At 44.4% G+C, this 13,354-nt stretch overlaps 1 protein-coding gene and 1 pseudogene across 6 annotated transcripts in view; both read right to left on the bottom strand.

The window, feature by feature from the left end:
- Window positions 1-7,166: 7,166 nt before the first annotated feature.
- B4GALT4 (beta-1,4-galactosyltransferase 4) overlaps window positions 7,167-13,354 on the bottom strand; it is a 29,251-nt gene continuing 23,063 nt past the window's right edge. For all 6 annotated transcript variants that reach the window (XR_003432571.1, XM_027105341.1, XM_027105349.1 and 3 more), the window contains 2 exons: window positions 11,815-11,919; window positions 7,167-8,050 (listed from right to left, as the gene is read on the bottom strand). Coding sequence is in view for 5 of the 6 variants with exons in the window: in XM_027105341.1 (XP_026961142.1) it covers window positions 7,918-8,050; window positions 11,815-11,919 (238 nt within the window). In the remaining variant the exon portion in view is untranslated. The remainder of the gene's footprint in view (window positions 8,051-11,814; window positions 11,920-13,354) is intronic.
- LOC113619886 (glycine cleavage system H protein, mitochondrial-like) lies at window positions 10,901-11,802 on the bottom strand (annotated as a pseudogene).

The following is a 13,354-nucleotide window of genomic DNA, read 5'->3' on the forward strand; positions in this document are numbered from 1 at the left end:
GTCCATCCTCTCTCATGTGTTCTGGTGCCTTTTTCTTCTGCTGCTAACTGGATTTTCCAGTGCCCTCATGCGTGAGCAAATCCTGTCCCAGACCCACTTCTGCCTTCCCCCTCCAAGGCTTTGGAGCTTCAAAATTCTCTCCCTACAAGATTCCATTCTCCTTGTGACTTGATCTCAGCTAGGTTAAGGGAAAGCCTTTTTGCAAGCTAATTCGTACTAAAGGGTGAGTGACAGCTAGTCCCCACTCTCAATCTTCTCTGCAGATTTTTCCTTAATAACTGAAATTGATCTCAGTTGGCGGAATCCAGTGCAGCAGTGGGAGCAGGAAAAAGCTATTGTGGAGGAAGATGGCCCACCTGCTGCTCGTTAAATCTTACCACCTGCCTTCTCTACCAGAAGTAACTAGAAAGACAAGGGGCCTTCAATTGGTCATTACCGTCCGCCCCCTCTCCAGCTAGCTTCCTACAAAGTAAGACCCTGAACCCAGGTACTCACTGTCCAGCCCCCAGCAGTTGGGGAGGACACACCTTTCAGCTGAGACAGACCCGGGCCTGAGGACTTCCCTATGGAGAGTCCAGCCGTTCAGGACTCCTGCACTTCCTGCTACGGGGGTCTTCAGTTTAATCTCAGGGCAGCTCGTGCTCTGCCCAGTTTCTGCTCCACCCCCTCCACCTTCCCTGGAAGCCCAGCCTTGTCCCTCTTCCATCTGGCTTCTGGGACAGAAGTGGGGCTCACGGCAAGACCCAAGCCACACTGTTCAGGGTGAGGCCCTCACCAGCCCCACCAGGCCGGAGGGCAGCGGCGGGGCGGGGGTGAGAAGAGCAGTAGGACCTGGCTCTGGGTTGCTGGCAGGTTGCTGGGCTTGAGACACACCCAGAAAAACCATCTCGAGAAACCTCCCAATCCTGCAACAGGCCTGCTTATCAGGTGGGCAAAGAACAGTTACCACCTAACACCGAAAAATGGGTCAGGCTGACTCTGGGGTAGGTTTTACCTGATTGCAATACCAGACGGGTCATCACGCTCCTCGGTTGGCTTTTTCCTCCCCAGATTGTTACTCAGGTTCCTGGCAGGCTGTTCACCCTGAACGTTAGGAAGCCCTCTGCTCATTTTTTGGGGCCCTATAACTTTTTTCCCACATCAGCTGTAATAAACGGGAACTGCTCCCATTCTAAGCAGCAGACCAGGTAGTTTCTGACCACCCATGAAGGAAAGAAGGAATAGTGAGTCATGCGAGTTTGAAAATCGTATCTCCTCTAAAACCCCACCCCCATCCACGTGACTGACAAGCCGGGCTGTGGTTGAGGAACTGGAAACTAAGCTGCTTTCTCATTTCTTGTTGTTGTTGGGTTTTTTTAAAATAAATTTATTTATTTTTGGCTATGTTGGGTCTCTGTTGCTGTATGCAGGCTTTCTCTGGTTGCGGCGAGCGGGGGCTACTCTTCATTGCAGTGTGCGGGCTTCTCATTGCGGTGGCTTCTCGTTGAGGAGCACGGGCTCTAGGCACCTGGGCTTCAGTAGTTGTGGCTTGTGGGCTCAGTAGTTGTGGCTCGCGGGCTCTAGAGCACAGGCTCAGTAGTTGTGGCACACGGACTCAGTTGCTCCGTGGCATGTGGGATCTTCCCGGACTAGGGCCCGAACACACGTCTCCTGCACTGGCAGGCGGATTCTTAACCACTGCACCACCAGGGAAGCCCCTGCTTTCTCATTTCTATAGAATGAACAACCTCCTTTGTCCTGTGTCATTTCCCTTTCCTGTTTCACCTCACGCAGATCCTTATCATCTCCTATATGTGAGACTGAATCAAAGAAGAAACCCAGAGGAGACTAGTTGTAAGCTATTGAGTTTGCTTTCACACGTGACGTTTTTTATCACAAGGCTGGAATGGCCACATCCAACGAGGAGATCCAAAAACATCTTGGGAAAAGGCGCATTGCTGAGAAATGTATAGTTCCCAGACCCTTCTCTAACCCACCCTCCCCCTCGCTCCCAATCAACTCCCAAAGCGCACACACACACACACACACACACACACACACACATACACACACACACACCCCTCCTTTGAAAAAGACAGATAGCCAAATCCTGGAGTTAAGTGGTACCATCATGCCCTACTTTCTAGTGGCCTCCACCCTGAGTTCCTGAGCAGCCCCTGACATCCAGAAGCTAGCCTGGCACTCACAACTAAGCCATGCTATCCTCCTGCTAGACGTAAACAATTCATAGAACGCCAGCCTCAGGTAAGGTCACGTAAAATGAGGCAAAGTGAAGCCACTTCATAATTCTGTCCAAGCACAAAAGCAAGGTCACCGTGCCACCCTCTGAATACCAAACACACCCTTTTTTTTTTTTGCTAAAATAAGTGACTGCTACGTGCTCACAATTACAGCTCTGTTCTTCCTCTAGGACTCCCTGTGGGTAAATCAGAACTGTCTTGGCTTTCTGACAACGTCCAATACAGAACACATCCTGCTGGCTTAGAACCTCCCCAAATGACCCACCCCAAACCCAAATGCTCTCATAGACTTTGTCTGACTTCTTTTCCTGAGACACCTCGAGCTTCCCCATGGTGTGTTCTCAACAGCTTTTTTTTTTTTACATAAGAAGTGGATTTATTTAGAGAGAAACACACTCCACAGACAGCGTGGGCCGCTTTATTCGATACCATGAAGTTGTTAAGAACATGAGCTTTGGAGTCAAAAACCCGGCTCCAAATCCCAGCTCTTTGGCAAGTCAACCTCTTGGAGCCTGCTTCAGGAAGACAGATCTCACTGCGAGGATTCCGTAAGATATGTAAAGAGTGCATTAGAACAGCTAACAGCCTGTAAGAAATACCAACAGGAAGTTATACCATAAATCTGGTCGAAGATCTCTGCTCGGCCTGTATTCCTGGGAACATGCCAACTAATATCATGTTACTTCAATTTACTGCAACAAGCTTAATGACCAAATATACTGGTCCAAATTCACTGGCCCTCAAACAGTAGTTGAGTAATAGCAAAACTCCTATTCAATAGTGGAAGAATGTACTAGGGTATGAAGATAAGGCATTTTAATGGATATATCTCAAGTTCTGTACATTATTTCCAGAATCCTAGCTACAAATGAGATCTCTGCCCTTACTGCCTTCACAAAGAAATCTCATAATCTCCTGACAATGTGATATTCTGGGGGGAAAAAACAAGACACTAGAGTCAAGAGACTTGGGTTCAAATCTTATCTCTTCCTCTTACCAACTTTGGGAAGTTACTTAACTTGAATCTGTTTTTTCTTTGCAGTACTACATACACACTTACAGGAATATTGGAAAGTTAAAATTTAAAAAGCAAGGAAAATTCAAATACAGAGCAAGCATTCAATTAGTGTGCCTCACCCTTCACCAACCTCTCCACCAAGGCCCCAGATCTCACACACACACACACACACACACACACACACACACCCTCATACACATCACACACTCTCCTCTGTGAATATCTTTGAGAGACTGGTCTGGCCCTCTCAGCAGGTATAAGACGGTCTTCAGTGGACTTAAAACTAATGAAGGTGGCAATAGCTTAAACATTTAAAGTACTAAGGAATAGACTTAAAAAATTTTTTTGGGAAGTGATGGGCAAAAAAGAACCTATGAAATGTTCCTGAATATGCTCCATTTTGTGGGACATACTAATGGCTTTTGAGAGAGACTATATATGTATAGGACTTGGGGAAAGTGGAGGTTTTTAGTCCAGCAGAATATGTCTTTCCTCTCTCCCAAGAGTCCATTCACAGAGCAGTTGGGGCTCCAGGAAACCCCCAGGGGCTTGAGTGGAAGTGAGGGGGCAAAGGGCAGAAAAACCAGGGAGGGAGTCTGGAAAAAAGTTTAGAGACTAGATGAGAATGGAATGCACTTTTGGCTGCGTTGGGTTGCTGTATACGCGCTTTCTCTAGTTGCAATGAGCAGGGGCTACTCTTCGTTGCGGTGCGCAGGCTTCTCACTGCGGTGGCTTCTCTTGTTGCTGAGCATGGGCTCTAGGCGCGCGGGCTTCAGCAGTTGTGGCTCGCAGGCTCTAGAGCGCAGGCTCAGTAGTTGTGGTGCACGGGCTTAGTTGCTCCACAGCATGTAGGATCTTCCCGGACCAGGGATCAAACCCGTGTCCCTTACATTGGCAGGCGGATTCTTAACCACTGCACCACCAGGGAAGTCCCTAGAATGGAATGCACTTTCAAGTCCAGAATATACCAAACTTCTCTAGGAGCTAGGACAGGGATGTAGAGTCAGGAAACCTTCCTTAAAGAAAGTGAGAAGCCCAGGGAATTCCCTGGTGGTCCAGTGGTTAGGACTCGGCGCTTTCACTGCTGGAGCCAGGGTTCAATCCCTGGCTGGGGAACTGAGATCCCACAAGCCGCATAATACGGCCAAAAAAAAAGAGTGAGAGAAGCCCAGATGGAGGCAATATGGTGTAATGGAACCTCCACTTCCTCTTCTACCCTACTTAACTCTAATCAATAAAGTGTGTATAAAAATGTCATAAACCATAAAGCACTATAAAAAGGAGTGGTACTATAAGTGAGAAAAAGCCATAAAAACTTTTAAAGTAGTACACTCCTCATGTTAAGTATTTGTGGTGTTCAAACAGACCTGCGTCCATGTAATCCTCAGCAAGTATAGTAGGCTTATCTACAAAACTCAGAAAGCTTGGCCTCTTTGTGGCCAATGACAGCAAGAGACACACAGGGCGGGAAATTGGGAAAGCTCGGTTCCTCTGAGGCCAAACTGCCCAGCAGAGCAAGCAGGCAGCCATATGCCTCCTGCCAGTCAGGGGCTTCGAATCCCGTTGCAGGTACAGTGGCAGAGAAGGAAAATAAAGGTCTTAAAAAACTATCTTCCAGGGTTCCCTGGTGGCGCAGTGGTTGAGAGTCCACCTGCCTATGCAGGGGACGCGGGTTCGTGCCCGGGTCTGGGAAGATCCCACATGCCGCGGAGCGGCTGGGCCCATGAGCCATGGGCACTGAGCCTGCGCGTCCGGAGCCTGTGCTCCACAACGGGATAGGCCACAACAGTGAGAGGCCCGCGTACCGCAAAAAAAAAAAAAAACCATCTTCCACCTCCAGAAGTTTCATAGTGAGTCATTTAAATGACATATACTTTATCTTGGTTGAAAGAATTACCTGAAGAATATCAATAGGCAAAGGACAGTGGTTTTGAACATTTAAAAAAATGCAGATGCCTTGTTAATAGCTGAAAATACATAGGGAGTTCCCACATGGTACTAATTGTATTTTGTTTCCATTGAATGAGAAATTGTTCTCAGTATGGATCCTCAAATTCCTTGCACACACTATTCTCTTCCTTTACGCTCCCCAGCCATGACCAGGGACCCACAGCCTCCAAATTGGAGGCTCCTGGCACAGGCTGTTGGCAATTACAATAGTTCAGTCTGCATTAGATTATAATTAAGAAAATTGGGATCGTTAACAGATACAAACTACTATACATAAAATAGATAAACAAAGATTTACGGTATAACATAGGGAATTATACCCAATATCTTATAATAACCTATAATGAACATAATCTGCAAAAAAACCCTGACTCACTATGCTGTACACCTGAAACTAACACAATATTGTAAATCAACCATACCTCAGTTAAAACATTGGGATGGAAAGCTACAGGAAGATTCTGCAGAGGAGACAAGAGGGTGGGGGAAAAGGAAGAAAACCATTATTATTTCTTTTCTAAATAAAGAAAAAACACAGCATTTACTTGTCCCTACTGGGTTAAAGGTAAACCAGGCCAGCCCTAGGTAAACCTGTCACGTCCACAAAATGCACTTTTCTTTCTTCTCCTTCCCCACGTGGGTGGTGACTGCTGTCTTTTTGGAAGCCCCAAATCCTCCTATTCCCTCCCTCTCCCTGTTTGGGAAGGATATTATTTACACTAACTGGCTGGCAGGCACTCATGTTGAATTTTAAAAATTAAGTGTCACGTAATAATGATGGATTGAGAAACCCTGGGGCACAGTTGCATAATACACGCTCAAGAACATCCACATCTACATTATTTGTGTCCATTCCCCTAGGCGAACAAAATATTCTTATTTCTGCTCTGAGCCAGCATCCATCCCCGATTACCTTCCTTAGATTATCCTCCCACATTTCCCGCCCCTCTCCCAGGAAGCTCAGCAGTACCAAATCAGTGCCACGGCCCCGCCCTTCCTTCCAAATCAAAGGCCTCAGGAGCCCTGGCTCCACCCCTTCCTATCCTCTCACCAACGAGGTGTGCCCCTGAGGCAGCCCTGCTGCGCCCATTACTGATCAAAATCAAGCACAGGAGGATGAAGAGAACACAACGCGGCCCAGGAGCCGAGACTCAGAGGCACCTGCCACAGGCCTGGAGCTGTCTCACAAGCAGGCTGCGCAGAGAAGGATGAACACGGGAGAGCGGGGGAAGGCTTAGTCTCATCTGTTTTGTTTTTAAGCAGTAGGGTTACTGACATGAATACATCTGGAAGCTAGAACCGAGCAGGACCCTGCGGGGCCTTCCTGGAAAAGACCCACCCCCATGTCCTCCCCCATGTCTTGTTTGTAGAGAAACTTTAGCCTCCTAGGCCTTCCCTGAGTGCCAAAGAGTAAATTTAATCAGAGAAGTGAGAAAATGCAGAAAGAAAGGAAAACAGTCAAACAAGACAAAATAATAATAGTTTAGCCATTAGACAAAGTCAAGGACCTTTAGTTCCTTCTCAAGGGCTACAGATAATATTCTGAGCCACATCCTTTGAGCTGTCTGGCAGATACTGAAACCCCCATCAGGTGGAAGCAGTTAACTGTACGCTGCCCACAAGCAAGCAGACCCCAGACCAGTTGGAACCAGAAGGTTGATGATGTTGACTCCTGGTTACATCACCACTAGCCAATCAGAAGACTGTCCATGAGCTGATCACACATCCCACAAGCCCTCTTTCACCCTGTCTTTTAAAACTTTTCCCTGAAAGCCTTCAGGGAGTTTGGGCTTTTAAGCACTAGCTGCCCGGACTCCTTGCTTGGCACCTGCAGTAAACGCTGCACTTTCCTTCACCACAACCCAGTGTCTGCAGATTGGCTTCACTGCATGTGGGCAAGCGGACCCAAGTTTGGTTTGGTAACGAAACAATAGTAAAAAACAAGATTGACCACCCAAAGCTTTTTCATATTTTACTACAGAGGTACTTCTGATGTATTATTAATTAATAGGTAATTTGTAAACTGCTACTTCATATCCTACACGTACAAAATCATTTTACAAAAATGTTCTAAAAACTAGTAGATAAAATGTTACTGGAAGGCGTATCTGGGCAGGTGACACCTGCCACAGGGCAGCAGCCATAGCAACAGTACAACCACCGCAGCTGCTCTCCGCCTGATGCGGTCCTTCTGCCACCTCTTCGGTCCCAAGTTCGCGGCACCTTTATTCTTCACCTTTCTCCCCTCTTCTTCGGCCTTCATCTCACCGGGGACCCGCCTCTTCCCAGATGACCATGCAGGATAAATGAGTAACAGAAACATATCTTCAACCCTTTCCTGGTTCTCTGGGACATTCAGCAATCTTATCTCCTGTGGCATTTTTTATCCCAGAAAATATGTGTCACTTCAAACTTAAATAAATCTCCTTCAATCAGAGTTCTCAAATAGCCTTCATGGCATCTTCTGAGTGGTCCTTTTATACTTAGTCCTTCAAGTATCTACATTACAATATTTAACCCTCATGATCAAAACAATTGTTTTACATTCCATATCACCAGGAGTTCTGCTAAGAAAATATGAAAGAGGGAGAATCAGCTCAGTAATTGGCTGCAACAAGTTCTTAATGTGTGCTACTAGGGGAAGTCTCTAGGCCAAAATTATTGCAATCAAATATTCAGTTCCTCCAAATGTCAGCAGAAGAGCCAGGGTCATGGGCCAGACCAGAAATCCACGGTGATGTTGACATATAAAGGATTGTAATCCACAGAGAGTAATTTATAATCACAACTGCTCAACCCATCTGTTCTCCAGACACGTGACACCTGATGTAAGAGCTTCATCCTAAAGATAAAGAACAAATGTGAAAGATAAGAATTTAACATCTATTTCCACTGCTTTTTGCCTTGTCACAAAGTTTGGCAAACGCATCTTTGTAAATTATTGCACTTGTTGGGTTTCCTACTGCAAAAGAAGTTTATTTTCTCCATCTAAGGTAACAGATACTAACGACAGCCATGTGTTCATATGGCAAACCCCATGGAAGACCCTGAGGACCAATGATCAGAAGAGTCCTTCATGCAGTGAGCCCCCAGTCTGCAGGACAGAAGGATGTACAGTGATACAGCTCATCCACTGCTGACAGGTCCTTGGATAAGCTTCAGGGGATCTATGAATGCTCCAATGTTGCTGGGAGAACTCTGTGTCTGCAGGCAGGGCGGGGACTCATAGGAACCTCAAACCAAGCTAAACTGTATGCAGAGGAGGTTGAATGAAGTGGCACCTAACTTCATGAGGGTCACAGAGAAGGTAAATTTGACCAAGGTTTGAAAAAGAAGAAATTCACAGCAGAGAAGATGAGGGAAAGGACACCCCGGAAAAGAGACCACCCTGTGCAAGACACAGAGACGTGTCAAAGAGCAAGATGTGTTTGAAGAAGAGGAAGTAATTGTGTGGCCGGAGCTCGAGGATGCAGGGAGAGGGGTGGTGTTGAACCAAATTGGTCTCTAGGAGCTGAGCAGTGAAAAGCATGCATTTCGGTTACAGTAACAACGTGGATGGAGACTAGAAGCATAAAGTTGAGCTAAATAAAGTCAGAGAAAAATAATACAGCATGATTTCATTTATATAAAATTGAAAAGCATGCAAAACTAAACAATTTTTTGTATATGAATACAAACACATGGGAAAATAAGAAAACCAAGACACAGCAAAAATAACTTTAATTATCATCAAAATTCAGGAAAGTATTTCCTCTTGGGGTAGGGGGAAGATATGGGATAAGGAAGGGCCACACAGGGAAAGGGCGTAAACTGGCTAGAGGACACGACCAGTGGTCATGGTATCAAGAATCTTCAGATTTTTCATACAGTTGATAAGTATTCTTTTGTATCTATTCATTAATTATTATTATTTTAATTTACAGAGAAAAATGCACACCTATGGGCAAAGGCTCAAAAGACACATGGAAAATAGAAACAGCTGTTTTGTTAAAGTGGTAAGTTCTAACAAAAGGGCTAAAAGTCTTTTAATATTGTTTTAAAATGTAGACTCTAGCAAAAAGGCTAAAGGCCCTTTAATACAGTTTCAAACATTAGGGAAAAAACACCACCAGAACAAAGAAATGGAGATTTTTCAGACATAGCCCCCAAAAGAATGGGTTTATCTGCCAGGATTCCTTGGTGAAAGGGTTAATTCCTGGGGCAGGAGCACAAGATGAGCCTAGAACAGCTCATCACACCAGAGCAAAGGGAAAAATGCTCGCAAAACGACTGCAGTTATGTCAAAGGATTCGGGAGCCCACTGGAAAAAGATAACATTTGCCAAAGACAATCTGAGCATCGAAAAGAATATTAACTACATCCAGAAGGCTGTAGGAAGCATCAACTCATCACTTTGAAATAAAAAATCAATGCTGATTCTTTCCCTTTATCCTGCCTTTTCTATAAGAACCGTACCCCAGTGTACTCAGACAGCTGAAGAAGGCACATCATTCTTTGTAGAAAAATCTATCTAATAAATGCAGAAGGACTGACAGAATATCACAATTTTGCAATCCCTAATTGAATAATGAATTTAGGCAATGATCACCAATGGCTGCTAAAATAATTAGGTGAAGACTAATGGGGACCCTCACAATGACTGCATGAGGCTGACAACACGTGAACCCACAGAACAATCCTGACATCACCAAAACATGACCAGACATCATGTCCCCTTGCTGGGATACAAAAGGAGATACATGGCACTATAGAGGAAGTGTTCTTGCCCCCAAATAGTACCAGAATCTGTTTAAGCTTCCAGATCGAAGACCTAGCTTATAAGGAAATGCAGAGGCACAAATTAAGTTATAGCACAGGGATGTGACTGGCAAAACCCACAATGTAGGAAATTCCATCAGACAAATGACCTGGTTTGTTCAACAAATAAATTACAAGAGAAAAAAAAAAAAGGAGGGAAGGGGGAACCTACAGATTAAAAGGGATTTCAGAGAAATCATTCAAATGCAATGTGTGGACCTTGTCTACAATCTGAATCTGAGTAAACCAACTGTTTAAAAAAATTTATTAAAGCATTTATGAGATAATTGGGGAAATCTGAACACTGACTGGACCTTTGATGACAATAAGCAAGTATTGATAATTTTATATTAGGTATGATAATAGTATTGCAGTATTTTTTTTCTTAAATTAGGAAGTTGAATATTTTATTAGTAAACTGTTTCTTATTTTCCTGCAAGGCTGTTGCTTCACTGTATAAAAATAGCACCAGCAAACACAGTATATTGCAAAATTAAGAGAGTAACGTTCTTCACTGGACACTATACAACTAACAAACTTTTCTCCACTGCCATTTATTTCCAGTGGGAAGTTAATTGAGTATTTTGACCCAAATCCAGGGATGGCTGTAGGCAAGTTACAATATTATATACGGTTAAGATAATAATGTTATCCTTGAATTACATAACTTTCATAACTAGTTTTACCACAGATAATTTCAGGAATTCTGAATATTATAACTGGAGACTAGCCTAAAAATCACAGGCTGTTGTGAAAAAGATGCATAGCGTTTATCTGAAGTCATTAGGAAGTTAAGGGGTATTTTCTTCAGGCAACACCGTTGCAAGTAGTTTCTTTTGCTAAAAGTTGCTTTTTAAAAATCTATCCACCACTAATTTAAGACAACTATTCTAGATTAAGTTGTTTCAAACTAGTTTATTTAGGGGTTCCATTTTCACTCCTCAATAGATTTTATGTATTTCTCATATGCTTCTTCACTCATTAGTTCATCTAGTTCTGAAGGGTTACTGAGTGTCATCTTGATCAGCCAACCATCTTCATAACAAGATCTGTTGACAAGTCCTGGATTTTCTGCTAGAGCTTCATTAATTTCAGTTACTTCTCCTGATAGAGGAGAAGAGAGTTCACTAGCAGCTTTCCCACTTTCCAAAGCAACAAATTCCTCTTGTTTGTTCAATTTTGTCCCAACTTCAGGCAGACTACAGTAAACAACATCTCCCAAAGCTTCCTGTGCAAAATTGCTGATTCCCACTGTTCCAACACCGTTTTCTGTTGTTACCCATTCACGTTTGTCTGAATTTACGACCTGACAGCAGAGCGGGTCCGGTGTGCAGCGCCCGGACGGCGCCTGCCTGCAGTCCCCAGGGCAGCGGTGGGCAGGGCGCGCTGGGCGCAGAGATGGCCCGCACGCTCTGCGCCACTCGCAGCGTCGTGTTCACAGGGGTGCAGCGGGTCTCCGCGCAGCACCTCTGCAGTTCTTTTTCTAAGACTTCTTTTAAGGATACTATTGAAATATTTACACAGGAAATGCTGTGATATCTCATTTGCTTCTAAAGAATCCAGTGGGGGAGGAGAAGAAGGTGGGAGAAAGAAGAGAAGCCATGAGTTGTTAACTGCTGAAACTGGGAATGTGGTACATGTACATGTGAATTCAATAGATGTTCCCTCTGCTTTTGGGTCTGTCCGAAAATTACCTCAATAAAAAGCTTTGAACAAAATAAACTGGTTTATCTGATCAAATCTGGCATAGGACTAGTGACAGAAGAGACTACGCAGGTAGCCTGCCAGGCGCATGGATCCAGGACTTACCGTTCTATATTCACCTCATTGCCTTGGTCTCTCTTGTGGAAGATCATAGTATATTTACCCACTTCAGGCAGTGGCCGGGTTATTTTCATTCTATGAAGCTCAACCCTGCAAAAATAACAGAGGTGTTAAAAAAAAAATTCTATCCCAATTATCTACCACTAGGCACTTAAAAAAGAATCATTTGCAAAAATTTACATATATGTGCATACACATATCTTGATTATTTAGGTATTAAAAGAAAAAGAATTTTCTTATGTTGGGCCTCAGGCAATAAGTCCATAGAAGAATCACCCTTAACATTTACTACTGAGGTACAAAGAAGATGTGTCAATTTACACTTTGTCATTTTCCAGAAACAACTGAGAAAATACACCTTGAAAAAATCAAGTCTCTTAGGATCCCTAATTTACTTAGTGTTGCCTTCTTTTAACAGGGAAAATAATGACTGTTAAATGTCACAAACCTAGGTTCAAATCTAGACTTTGTTATTTACAACCTTGGTAAGTCAATTCATTATTCCAGGCCTGGGTTTCCCGAACCGTAAAATGGCAATGGTGTTACAGAGTTGATCTGACAGGCTCAAATGAGACCGTCCACATGGAACATTCTTTGCAAACTGTAATGTACTATATAAGCAGAAAGAGGGTGGTGCCTGTTGCACAGGTGAGTAAATAAGTATTTAGTAAAGAAATTTCAGCAAATGTTTATGCTCAAATCAGTTGGTTTATCCATAGCGTTAGTCAAGAACCACTCTGGAGGCCATGATGTTCTTACCAAATGAAAGCAAAACTTGGGGCTCCCCTTTACCTTGAAACCGAGGAGCAACAGGAAAAAAGAGAGTGAAGATACATCAGTGTAAAATTCTACTAGCCGTCCCATCTGGGCAGTGAAATGGATTTGGGGAACATGATGGATACGGTTGACTCCGAGCCCTTGCTATTCCTGCCCTGAAATCTAGCAGGTACCCTCTCTGTCCACTTCATAAGCCACGGCCACACAGGCTGCTGATGGGCTGGGCCATGAAGTGCCGCTGCCCATCACTACGGCCATTTCTATGCAGCCTTTGGTCAGGGAGATCCGTTCCCTCCTGCCAGAAACATTCCAGAGACTCTCAGCCTAGACCTGGAAATGAGACCAGCATGGAGCCCGGCTTCTTCATGCTGAAGCAATGGAAAACATCTGGCAGCCACACGTATATTAATTCAGAACGCCAGCTGAGAAATTTTCTTTCTAAGAGGCAACAACAGGAGGAAAGGGGGTCTCCTAATAGACCTTGTTACAAGTCTGAAGATACTGGCCCCAGGCTCTTGAATAATTACTTATTTCTGGGAGTTAGGGATACCCATAACTATCTGGCCATGAAACCCAAGTTCAGGGAAGGGGGCTGAGAGGGGAGACCAGGCATATCCCCTTTGAACCCCCCAGAGCAGAAAAGAATCCAAGAGAATCTGAGGGTCATGCCAGCAGCCCCGAGTCAGGCCAGGGAGTCAGGCCAGCAGCTGCTCCCACGGAGTGCGGGGCTGGCTCGTGTATAAGGAGA

The sequence above is a fragment of the Aethalodelphis obliquidens genome, unplaced genomic scaffold (assembly GCF_003676395.1).
Source record: "Aethalodelphis obliquidens isolate GAN/ISIS:26980383/991018 unplaced genomic scaffold, ASM367639v1 scaffold1, whole genome shotgun sequence".
NCBI classification, from domain to species: Eukaryota; Metazoa; Chordata; class Mammalia; order Artiodactyla; family Delphinidae; genus Aethalodelphis; species Aethalodelphis obliquidens.